At 40.3% G+C, this 13,294-nt stretch overlaps 2 protein-coding genes across 5 annotated transcripts in view; one reads left to right on the top strand and one right to left on the bottom strand.

The window, feature by feature from the left end:
* Positions 1-69: 69 nt before the first annotated feature.
* Positions 70-13,294, top strand: part of LOC122408105 (annexin A13-like) — a 71,730-nt gene continuing 58,505 nt past the window's right edge. For 2 of the 3 annotated variants that reach the window (XM_043414702.1, XM_043414704.1), the window contains exon 1: positions 70-293. Coding sequence is in view for 1 of the 3 variants with exons in the window: in XM_043414701.1 (XP_043270636.1) it covers positions 1,093-2,916 (1,824 nt within the window). In the remaining 2 variants the exon portion in view is untranslated. Of the gene's footprint in view, positions 294-638; positions 868-1,091; positions 2,973-13,294 lie in introns of those variants that run through there. The other variant, XM_043414701.1, reaches the window with a different exon arrangement.
* Positions 4,545-13,294, bottom strand: part of LOC122408107 (5-hydroxytryptamine receptor-like) — a 91,631-nt gene continuing 82,881 nt past the window's right edge. For both annotated transcript variants that reach the window (XM_043414707.1, XM_043414706.1), the window contains exon 10: positions 4,545-12,706. In XM_043414707.1, the coding sequence (XP_043270642.1) occupies positions 12,574-12,706 (133 nt within the window). In that variant the 3' untranslated portion in view covers positions 4,545-12,573. The remainder of the gene's footprint in view (positions 12,707-13,294) is intronic.

Here is a 13,294-nt window from a genome sequence, read left to right on the forward strand (position 1 = left end):
AAGTGGTCATGGTAGTGGGGGGTCGGGCTCGTGTTTATGCTAGGTCGGGCGCTCGGGCTCGGGCGTGACTGTTCGGCTGCGACTCCTCGCATTGTGCTCCTCTCGTACAGTCGTGTCAGAAAGTATTTGCCGAAAATATATGCGTTGAACCGTATCTTGCAGAAATGTTTCAACCACAAAAGTATATTGGGATATGATCGCACCCACCGAAGTGGCCAAACTTTAATTCCAAGCCGATGATGATCGCTTCATGCTGATTGGTTCAAATTTTCGCCATCGAAAAACAATTGAACGTACGTACGTTTCATGGTTTTGAGTGACTTATTTATAAAAGTTTATCATTTATTATTTTAATGCTGGCGTGTTCACCGTTGTATAGAACCGTTGTCGATCCATTCAGTTTCGCTGAAAACTTTTGCTCGCGACTCTACAGGGGAGAGAGGCATAACATCTCTAAAGTGCATCTTTTGCTCCTCTCGCTCCACGTATACGTACATACAAACGACACTTGATGAATTTTATCTCACGATTGAACGATCACGTATCGATATTTAATATCTGACTGATATTTAACCCGCTTACGGCACACTGGTGCCAAATTGGCACCGGCGTTTTCTTTACTTAACGGTAACTTCTAGACCTTTCGCTTTCGGGAGATTTCTTTTGTTCGACAAACTCTACCGAAGGGTCCCCTAAATGCCTGTACCTATGCCGCGTCAGTGGCTTGTAAGCAGCCGGTTTGAGCGCACGTCAAACTTGCCGTAGTGCCTATCTGGCACCAGTGTGCCGTTGAGCGTTGCGCATTCGGTGTCTGAGTGAAATTTGTGTAGGCATTTTGTTCAACTCCAAGGGATATTTTCTATGCAAGTGAGTATGTTTTGAGCACAATTTGTAATATAAAAATTTTTTTTTCATATTATTAATGAAAAATTAAGATCGCGCGCGCCGACGCTTCAAAGCACGAGACAATCGATTGTATGATTATGTTTTACAAACAAAATACATATTAGATAATACAATCAACAAAATATAATATTTGAATTTGTATTTAATTTCTTTTTATTGAAATTCATTCAACTTTAATTTTTTAGGATGGCTGCGGAAGGTCGGAAGTACAATCTTCGCTCCATTCGAGCGGTTGTTCAGACGTTTTCTGAATCCGACGATGATCTCCGTGAAAACGTGGATTCTGACGATGAGGTATTTGTACCTTCAGATACTGGAGACAGAGATAGCGAGCAGTCAGATGACGAGGAAAATGAAGATGAAGGAAACAATGAGCAAGAGTCGGATTCCGATCTAGAGAAGGAGAGTGAGAGAGCAACAAAGAGAAAGCGTGTCTCCGAAGCAGCTGAGCGGATACGCAAACGTGGTCGGCCCCGAAAAAGTATACCTGCGAAGTGCGGAATAAAATGGTCAGAAATTGTACCTGTCCGGCACGGTAGGCGTTCCAGCGCTCATCAGACGTTCGAACCGTCCCCAGCCAACGCTGCTCTCGAAATTGACTCACCGTTAGATGCTTTTCAGATTTTATTTTCAAAAGAGATTATCGATATAATTGTACTACATACAAACGAAGAAATTGATCGGGAAGTCGCGCGTCTTAGAAAAGATAATCTAGTCGTTCAATCTTATCACTCGCACACGACAAGCGATGAAATTAACGCGTACATCGGTGTACTGATTTTTGGTGCGGTTTTTCATCAAAACAAACTGAGCTTGGATGATATATTTTCTGAGCATCATGGGTCAGGTTTCTGTCGCGCGGCATTTTCTGAGCACAGATTTCAATTTTTGAATTACATGGTGCGATTCGATGACAAATCTACGAGGGAAGAGCGACGGGCTCGTGATAAATTAGCTCCAATACGTGAGATTTGGGACATGTTCATAAAAAATTGTACCGATTCATATGAACCGTCAACCGATATTACGATTGACGAGCAACTCATCGGTTTCAGGGGCAGATGTTGTTTTAGAATTTACATGAAAAGTAAACCGGATAAATACGGCCTCAAAGTGCTCATGTGTAATGACGCTCAAACTTCTTACATGATTTCAGCCATTCCTTACGTAGGGAAAGTTACCCCTGAACGCGGTGATTCAGTTCCAACTTATTTCGTTCGAAAACTACTCGATTGTACTTCGATTCCAGGTACTTGGCGGCATATAACGATGGATAGGTGGTTCACTTCGGTTCCTCTTTTCGAAATGTTGCGCGAAAAATATCAGTTGCGAGCGGTAGGAACTATTCAAAAAAACAGGACCGAGATTCCTATACAAATGAAAACTTCTGGTAATGTTGGTACGTCGAAATTTGTTTACACACCAACTTTAACTTTGGTTGCTTACACGCCGAAAGCGAACAAAATTGTACTCGTATTATCGTCGATTCATCACGATGCTTCGATTAATCGAACGACAGGAAAACCCGAGATGATAATGTACTACAACGCTCACAAAGGAGGAATCGACACTTTTGACCAACACTGTCATACGTTTAACGTAGCGCGCAGAACTCGCAGGTGGCCGTTAAAATTTTTTTTTAACATGATTAATCAGGCGACGATCAATGCACAAATTTTGTACAATTTAAAAGTGAGCAATGAAAAACTCAGCCGTTCAAAGTTCCTCAAAAATTTAGCGTACGCTTTGATTACGCCACATGCGCAAATGCGATTAAATTCGCCTACCCTTCGAATTTCCGTCAAAAACATTATCTCGAAAGTTTTGAAAATAGATATACCTACGACAGATGTCCCAAATCTCTTCCGAGACGAAAGTCAAGGCAGGTGTGCCCTTTGCTCCAATGAAAAAACCGGAAAAACGCGTACGCGATGCGGAAAATGTATGCGTCGAATATGCGATGAACACCGTGCAGGTATTTGTACCTCTTGTGCTATTGGCGACGATTAGAATAGAATAAGAGACTGTAACGAATCGATTTGGTGATTAAAATTTACTAAAAACAATGATTTTTGCGTGAAAACGCACGAGAGTCGTTTATTTCTAAGTCGAAAAATCACGCACTTTCGACCTCCCTTAAAAAATACTAAAATCCTTTTTTTCTCTCAATGACCCTAACAGGCTTTTACTTTACTTCATACAGAATAACTACGATCAAGAATTTTGAAATTATCATGATTAGTTGAAAAATGGCACGCGAAAAACAAAACTAGTTTTTTTCGAAGAAATTTGTTTAGTTTTTTAAAAATTTCTATAATATAAAAATAATAAACATCAAAAACAATGTGCCTACCATATTTGCGATTAAATTCCCTGCAATTTGGCGTTAATTTGAATTAATTTGACCGAATCTGTCATGAGTTATAAGATTTTGAAAGTGCGCGGTGCCGATTTGGCACCAGTGTGCTTGGAGTGGATACAAAAATGAAGTGTGCCGTAAGCGGGTTAAATACCTTGATTTTTCAACACTCAGCGATTTGAATTTGAAGAGTTTAACCGAGCATGAAATTATTTTAAGCTTATTGTTCCGATGGACGCTATCATTTTTTAAATACTTTTAATTCACCTGCCAGGCGTCCAGCATTGTCTAACTGTATCCATCCAACATTAAAAGGTCAACGTCCGCGTATTTTTCGTCCTTTTTGAGGTTAAAGCCTGGCGCATGACTTTTGTTTGCTAACTTCCAAAATAATTATCATTTGTCAACGACAATAATTTTAGATCGTTGAATTATTTACACGGATTCCTCTCTGTGAATTCGTTCAGATTTTACGGGTCAAACTATTCGATGAGACAGAGGAAGGGGCTTCAAAGAGTTTATAAAGATCAAAGTTCGCGACCTATGCAGGCACGAAAAACTTTGTTCAAACGCGATATTCTGTCCGGCTCTCTCAATTCCACTCGCATTCAATGAATATGTTATTTTGTATACGTTCGAAAATTGAGGTACGAGAGTCATTCGAAACAAACGTTTCTCTGTTTGTTGCCTCCGCGTTAGATTTTTAAATAAATCAAAATTAATTTTTATCAATTAATTTATATTACTGTCAAACTCGAAATGAAATTTCAGTGGACTTCAACAGTTGGAAATAATTGAGAAAAAACGTATTTTCTTTATCGACGAAAAATCCTGTAAAAATTCGTTTAGAAATTCATTGGAAAGCACGAATCGAGCTCGTTTGTCGAAACCTGCGAGTAATAAGAAGAAAACAGTTTGAGTATAAAAGCTTTTTTTACTGTAGCGCTCGAGTGTCCTCCGAGTTTTTAGCCTTTCATATCTTTGCCCACGTGACGTCACTCGTTATATATAAGTAATCCGGGAAAAGCTTCTCGATCCTCTGAAGCTCTCCGACAAAACTGCGTCCCTCTTGCTCTCAACAATATCATTTTTCTTTCGCTCTAAAAGTCTTTGGAGAGGCGACGCCGAGGTTCGAAAAATGCTCGTGGGAGAGCCGCTTCCCCCGGAATATTTTTGTATCCAACTACTTAGCGGGAGTCTTAAAACGGCTGAAATAATAACGAGGACCATTTGCACGATGCTTAGCGAATGAAAGAGGAGGCGAAAAAATGAGTCTCCGTTTATCCAGATGAGTCTTTATTTCACAATGCAGCATGTACATCGAAGCGCGTTAACTCAAAAATATAAGCGCTGTTCGAACGAAAAACAACTGATTCGCAGCGGCGGTGAAGCTCTCGCGCAACGAATCGTGGTCGTTGCGTTCATTGGGATCAGTTGCAACGACGATCGTTCGATCGAGAGCTTCGGAGACTGTCGTAGTACATCGGTATAAATATTTTTAGCGAACGGGAACGAAAATTCTGCGCTCAAACTCTGCGCTAAACTCTGCGCTCAAAAACGCCTCTAAAAATTCAATGACGCGGTCGAAAATAATATTTTATTTATCTACATTCGAAAGGAACGTGTGTTTCAACAAATTTTAGTCTCAAGTGAATTTTCCTAGCGCAATAAGACGACTAAACGATACAATTTCAAGGCAATTGAGCTGACTTTAGTCCAATTAATTTTCATATTTTGATTGATTTAGTTTTTTATTCGCAGTGCAACTTCTTACTTTCCGCGGTCGTTCTTTGACGGCACACTCGTTCCCAATAATCGAGATAAAAGTGATTGTGCGTCACGTTGATTACACGCCTGAGCTTACACGAGAATAATTGTCCGATTGAGATCGTTTCCGCTTGCCTCGTGTTTTCACGACTCTTTTCGACTGGCGCCCTAGTTCGGGAAGCTCCGAAACCGTCTTGGCTTCTTGGCAGATAAAAATTTTCAAAAACACACTCGTCCCGTGGGAGCTATACTCGATCTGCAGAATTTATCGATCTCTCGCGCTCCTTCGAATTGAGAATTACTCACTTTGCCAATATTTATCTTCGATCTCATCGTCCAAGCAATAATCTTGTGTGTCACTATGAAAAAACTTTAAATCTCACATTTATTGGAGGCGACTCGAAAATGGAGTTTAGTCACGAAGAACATCTACGAGTCGTCGGACAAATTGGAATTAAATCGTCGTTTCCTCATAATCGATTTACTTTATTCGCCATTCTGAGGGACTGAAAAGTTTTATGATCGTGCATTTGAATGAATGCGAGGACATTTGTATTCTTGTATTCCCATAGGGCCGATGAGAGTGTAAATATGGGAAGTAACGACGCACGAGAGTCAGAATAAACATAATAAAGATTTGAGAATAACGTTGTTATTTATTGCCATCGATATTTGAAAATTTATTGATACTTTATTATCGAAAATTCGTTTTTCAATGAGCCTCTCACCCTCGTATTCATTTAGCTCATTTTATCATTTTCAATTCTCACTCAATGCGTGTTTCCTACATAACCGAGAAACTCGTAATCGTTATAATACACGAATATTGTTAAATAACACAGAGGGAAAGTTAGTCATATCGATACGTCTCAGTCGCATACTCTTTTTTTTGTCGGAAAGGCTTCGTACGCATTAATCGTAATTTGACCACATTGCGCGGGCTTTTCGTCAACGTTTGCGCAGCAGCACGTGTCTCCGCGGATATTCCACCAACTTTTCACCCGCACGTTTTTTTCTCCTTCGTCCGTAATATTTCATGCATCATCAGCAACGTGACACGAGGAGTCTCTCTCTCTGTCTCGCAATCTGTGAAAATCTTGGAATATCACTGACCCCTCGAATATAATTGATTTCCTTTATTTAGTAGCTGCTCCTTTAATCGTACGATCATGTAAGAATGAACTACGCTCCTACCGTTTGGTCCTTAGATTTAGGGAAATTTGTTCTTTACACATAAAGATTATAAACAGCCAAATAATTATATATCTTCGATTTTTCTTTTTAGACACATATTAGAATATATTATTCTACATTCGCATTCTCTCGATCATTATCGAGCATATTTCATTGATTGTTCCTCGATCTTAATTAATTTGTACAAGCAGCTTCTCCATTTCATTAGTATTCGCGATACAAGTGTATCGGTTTCAACCTGTATTTATCTTTTCATAGAATCGATATCGTAATACTCATAACATATATAGAGGTGTAAGGTGAACGATTAAGAATGATCGATCGCGATGGTGTTTAACGAGAAATACCAGCGAGAACGATGCAAATAATCAACATCGACTATTCTTAAACGCCTTACACACGAATCACATTGACTTCATTTTTCTCCTGGCAAAAAGCACTCTCCAAATACCGCGATAAAACTCGCTCCCATTCCGTATACATTTTTTCCTCTAACATCGTTATTATTCTAATAGAAAATGTTTCATTGTACATATTTACACTCTCGTTAACCGAGACGCACCAACGTGCTTGATTCGTTCCCGAGCAGCCCTCGAATTTCAAGGGGCGCGTGAGACTTTCGTTTGTACTCCGCGGCTGCACAACGCTGGAGAGATTTTACAGGGCGGAGATCCGAGCCCATCAGCGAGCGCACATCGCTTCATGATTCAGCGGCACAAATGATTTTTCCAATTTCTAATTATCGTTAATCCTTCACAATTGGTTGATTAAACATTCAATTCCTATTGATTTTCATGCTTATTAATTATCGTTATTTTTCTCTTTATTTTGTTCGCTCCTCCGGAATGATTTAAGGTCGTTGCGGGGTCAGGACGAAACGATGTCATCGAGATGAAGATTTTTGCGAACTTTCACCTTGCGAACCTTTTGCTAATCGACCTGTCAAATCTCAAAATCGAAAAGAATCGAAAAGTTGGAGCATTTTGCGTGCTCACATTACGTTTATGGGAATGTTTCCAACATTTTTCATACCTTGAATTATAATCGCGAATTTTTCCAAAATACAAGGCTTCGGAAATGTATTCATGCGGTTGAGAAACAAATACTTGGTGCGAGACTGCCACCAACCCAAGCATATTATCATTCGTCTTGCAATAATTAATCTCTAATAAATTATCTACCGAAAATAATGCCATAAACTCATTTGTCAAAAATGCATATTCTTTTGAACTGACGTGGATTTTTTTCTCGAAAAATTACATCAAATACGACGATAATTTGACGACAAACGGTTGCTAATATTTCATCGGTTCCGTGCATGTAAGCATAGGGCTAGACCACACAACAACCTTAAAAGGATTGTTGACTCAATGTTTCTACGTGAGTTATAGCGACGGAGAATCGGATCAGTCTCCTTGTACGCATATTTATACAGATATAATCCAGTCTTGCTCGACTCGAGTGTGCTCTTTGCCAGCCCCTCAGAGCGGAGCTTCGGAGAGCGGTAAACGTCCGAAAAAGATGTACATTTGTAGCAACGCTCACACGAGCAGTTTATCCTCAAAATATAAGTTTTTCGATATTCGTTTCGTCAAAGATTTTGTCTATTTACATTATTACGAGCCTCCGAATCACCGCTCGTGGGGACTTTCCTTTAGAATTTGAAGTGCTTACAGCGGCTTCGAGCTCACTGAAAATCAGAAGTACTAAAGCTCCGGAGCTTTTTCACTACGCCTTTAGCACTTTTTATCGAGATGGGGTTTCTGGGTAAATAATGCTTGAAACTTTATTTAAGGGCAACATTGATCCAAATGAATGGATCATCTGCTCACCTATCTGTGCGTCAACGAGCTGCTTTTTGTTTTATTTTCTCGATCTTTAATCCAATATAAATTAGCTTAATACCGACAACTTTCGCGTCCACTCTCAAGCCCGGTGACCATCGTCGAATTTCAATCGATTGGAAAGCAGATTCGATTTTTCCGTGGAAATTTTCAACTCCGTTTGTATACGCACGAGGTTCTTTCGCTCTGGCAGATTTACAGGCTGCCCCATTTCTGCCGGTTTCTCTCTCAGACTTTTGAAGCCTCAGACCCGAAGCAACCGATCGCCAGAGAGGTAACCATTTTTCTTCACGCGTCAATAGCTTGCTTTATTCGTTTTCTCGGACATGTAAACAGCAGAGCAGCAGCTTGGAAATATTTCATTTATTCTTTTTCATCCGAAAAACAAAAGAAAAATCTGTAAATCGAGTTGGCGGAGGGCACACTCGCTTGTGCTCTTCCGCTCCATTTCTCAATATTATCACCCCCCGAATCACGACCTTTGCTTCTTTGTTTATTTCCCTTCGATTCGATAAAAATTCACTCGACCTCGATGTCGTCATCGTTTATCTACTTGAGATAACTTCGTCAAAAATATTTCGACGAATCACTCTCAGGACACGCCATTTTTCATTATGAATTTCACAGTTTTTCGTTAATTTCAAGCAATCCGATAAAAATGAAAAATCGTTTTATAATTCGTCGAAGATATTTTAGGCTGAATAGTTGATAAAATTTTCGAATGATTACAACTCAAAATCTGTGCTCGTTGAGTTTATTTTTATTCAGATTTTTTCCGATTTCCGGAGCTCGAGAACATTTCGATCCAGTTCAATTTTATATCGATCAGCGTTTCTGAGCTCACATGAAAAAACATCGACGAAAAAGTGAATACGAAAATAAAGCGATTAATATTATATTTCGCGCTTCCATCACCGAAACCCTTCAAATATTGAACGCATAAACTCGTAAAATTGTTCGGTCCTCATTCGAAATATTGCAAATAGACGCGCTCGAAATGCACGCGAAATTTGACGTATGAAAAGTGTCAAGAGCATCGAACGTGTAATTCGACACTCGGGAAGGGGCTTCGATTCGAAATCCCACGTTACATCTCGCACTCGAATATGTAAGCTCGCGCTCCACGGTTCAATACTGACGAATGAAAAGGCAGTGACTTTCCCATTTGACACGCACGCACACTTTGGAAAATTGAAAGTTTTCGTCTTCGACAAATCGATGTCACGGAACAATGTTTGGTTACAAAACGCAAAATTTCCATGTTAAACTCCATCGATTTCCCATCGCTTTTCCGGATCAACCGTTTTTTCATGATTTACCGAATAAAATTCTGACCAAAAACCGGAAATTTCTCATTCTCTTGCGTGAGCACATTCTTCGCCAGCGGAGAAGTAGAAAATAACTTCGTTTCGTTGAACGACCGGGCTTGAGAGTAAAAGCATTGTAAATTGTCTCAGTTCGATCGTAACAGTCTTTGTATCGCAAAGACGCAGATGCCTATTTTCATATTATCATTTCCTCTTAATATTCATCGGTGCAATTATACAGACATATGTACAAGATTCGTTAGCGAAAGTTAATGTTAATAGAAGATTAGAAAAATTATTATAACGTCTCTCCTACGTGATAGATCCGACTTAATATTATTTACAAGAACTCGTCTACACGTTTTACTTTTTTGGAGTTGTTTACTTCAGTCGTGTGTTCTCTCTTTTAATCCTGAGGATATATCAATCGTAGCTCATTCACGTTGTCATTTCGATATTATTCTCGTTCCTTTTCCTCGCTTGCTAGGACGATTAATTTTTCAGGCGTTCAACGACATGAGAAAGGTGATTGGTTAAGCATGAAAATAAACTCGGTTTGGTCCACTTTTCCACAATCGTAACGAAGGCGAGTCACGGGGATTTACTTGACGAAAAAATGAGCGCGGAATTCCTTTGACGAAGTGTCCGGATCGAATGGAAACGCATGAAGGGAGATTGAGAAACAAACTTCGTCCTGATATTTTGTTACTTTTATGCGATTTTCGTGCTCGTCGTTGAGGACTCTCCACCATAGATTCGAACCTGTTTAGTCATTTTGGAAAATCACGAATTCCGAAGAATTTCAATAAAAATATCAACGAGGGAATCGAGAGACGGAGCGATCCTCAGGATTACAGATTATTTGATAACTTTAATTTTTTAAATTCAGTTCTGCGACAAACATCGCTCGTTCCACTTGGGCATTGCAGTGATCGCTGCAATTAGTCAGAGCTCCGATAACGAGCGATGTAGTTATGTGAAAAACGTGACTATACGGGAACGTTCGAACCGGTCGAATGATAGCGAATACCCAATTTATTTCTCTCCTTGATTGCACTTGCAAAACTTGCATGATTATTTGGATGAAATAACGTCGCAAAATTCATTAGTCCAAATCAACGTAATGAGATATTTATTAATCGGTTTAGATATCAAAGCGAATGCTGGAGAGCGATACTACGAAGGAGAGTTAGTACGAGCTTCGAAATAATTCATCGTCGTCAGCGGATGCATTCGTGAGATTCTTTCATTAGCAATATTATTATCGATAAATGTGCTTCGTCCCCGAAAGTTTCGCCGTAAAACATCGATCATTCTCGTGTCCGGCACGAGGTTTCTCTCCCCGACGTAACAGCGTCGTGCTCCGGAATATATTACTCTTGCATACTTCTAACTCCGATAATTGTCGGACGAGGTCGAAGTAATTTGGCAAATCGCCGGGATACCGAACCCCGACCGAATCATTTACGTTTGCTTTATGCCGTATGAAGTGTGGCTCGAGTTAAATTAAAATGACTTTGGTAACAGCATCGCGAAACGCTCGTTGGAAGGGTGAAAAGGGCCTTTTGACGTGACGTTTTAACAGCAGCGTTTCATACCTAACTTTCGTATACGTTTACAGAATTGTATTAAAATCTCGTGATCCTCGTGTCGAATCCTCCCAACGAATCATCACCGAAAAACTTGTCCGTGCACTCGAGTTTCTCGATATATCGTACACCGCAAGAATAACGAGGAAGTTTAACGACATTCGCGCATCTCCACTTTTTGGCTGTGCAAGACACTTTATCAAACTCGAACGGTCCATATTTCGTCGCGGTACGTCAGTGCTAATAAAATACAGCGGGATATATCGAAGCGGGTCATGGGATATGAAATCTCTTGAAAATCACACGAGCACGAAATATTGAAGATCGATCTAACGCACAGGAAATGGCGGTGGTGCAGTCGAAAATCTTGAATTTTTCGATTTCATAAATCCACGGGGCTTGACTTTATAAATTTGTGACGAAATTTTCTCTATACGTATATACCTCCCGATCGTGTGTCTTTTTCATTCCATTTCTACGACGACAGATGGGAATATCGGAATAGAAATTGAGGATATATTTCGCGAGACTGAATCTCGGTAGTTGGCTGAGAAAACGAGAACCGGAAACGAGTACGTGATAGATAAGGTTGAAAATATATCGGATCGTGATACCGAGAGATTCATCGTTCCACCAGATGTCGAAGGACATTTGGTTGCGACGAGAGACACGTGATTTTAGCACATTTCGTTGTACGTGTATTTGTGCTACCGAAGCCCGAGCAACGTTGAAACCCGTTGTCGCTCACGCGCAAGTTTCTTTTCAACTTGATTTTCCACATTTTTTTTGTGAATTTAAAGAAAAATCACTTGAATTGACGAATCGATTTAACGGTGTGACATTCCATGCTTTTTACCAGACAACGAATAGTCTTTAGCTATAGAGAACGCACTCGAATGAGTTCTCTCGCAGAGTTCCCGTCGCGACCCATTTGAGAAAAGAGACTATTTTTTTTATATCCAAGCCCACAAAAAGTTCTTTATTAAATCATTTTCTCAGCAAGTTACCAGTTTTTCGTTCGATAGTTTCATTTTCATATGTGCACGTTCCCTCGAGGTGGGGGAGGGCTTAATAACGGGACTGGTATGCTGCAATATTGTTTGCACCGAGCGAGAATAAGTTTCAAGCGGAAACTGTTCGGTTGATGAAAAATTGAACTAATTGACTTTGCGGACTTGAGTCCCGGCCGTAGAACCTTCATTTTGGAATGGTAATTTGTTAAAACTTGTTTTCACCGGTGAAATTGGGTTGTTACGTTCTTCGGGTTTGAGCGGTAGCATGTACAAGAATATGTGAGTGTATATTTATGAAAAAAAACCGGTACGAGGGCCAGGTGCGGGGCACGATATTCACCCGAGAAAACATTTCGAATTGATTAAAAAAACGTGGCGTATTTCGTGACGGGAGAAAAAAACATTTCAGCGCACCCAGAAAATCTCTTTCCCTCCGGCCATTTCGACTCACTTTTTCTTCATATACATACACGTACATATTATTTTTTATGGTTGAAGTTGTACCGCAATGCTGATCGAGCTCTACAGCGGTTGTGGTGTGACGCTTCTGCTGCTGGAAGTGAGATGAAAACCTCTTCACCCTTAAACCCATTCCTACATGTAATGACGACCTGCCATCCTTCGTGCAACTGTCCTTCGTCTCCTGCACAGTAATTTCTTGAAGGCGTTCCGGAACTCCGGCGAAAATACGGTGTAGATTGCCGGATTTAGGGTCGAATTGAAGTACCTGAAAAACACGATCGTTTCTCTTATTCGTCAAGAAAATTCAAATCTTGTTAGGATTGTATATTTTTCGTGCGAGTTCAAGCCCCGAGTTGCCTCAATTTCGACAGTGAAATCCGGTTGGGAATTCCGTTTATCGTTAAGCCAGGAAATCGATTGATTGGTCGATGTACGACGAGAAAAATCTGGTGGTAACATAAAAAATATTTCTGTAGATTTTGTGTAATTCCGTGGCGCGATTATTCCCCGTGGAAACCAACGAGGGCTCATTTAAGGGCAATTAAAATCGCTTGTACGAGAGGAATTTTCGAACGAGCTTAATTATGCTCGTAAAATGTAGCACAAACGTTGGCGAGCTACGCCGCAGATCGCGTCCACATACACGGTGCTGCCTGATTAACTGCTCTCGATTGAGAAATCGCAGAAAATCGAATTCCACGACTTACTCCGGTCCTCGCGGCTCGAATGATTAATGACAATCGGAATTATGCGTACCCACGACAATATAGAGATCGAGAAAATCGATAATTAATTGGAGCGTCCAACCCGAAAGCTCGACCCCCGCTCGCCGCACCGCCCCTCTTTATCTCGT

The sequence above is a fragment of the Venturia canescens genome, chromosome 3 (assembly GCF_019457755.1).
Source record: "Venturia canescens isolate UGA chromosome 3, ASM1945775v1, whole genome shotgun sequence".
Lineage (NCBI taxonomy): Eukaryota > Metazoa > Arthropoda > Insecta > Hymenoptera > Ichneumonidae > Venturia > Venturia canescens.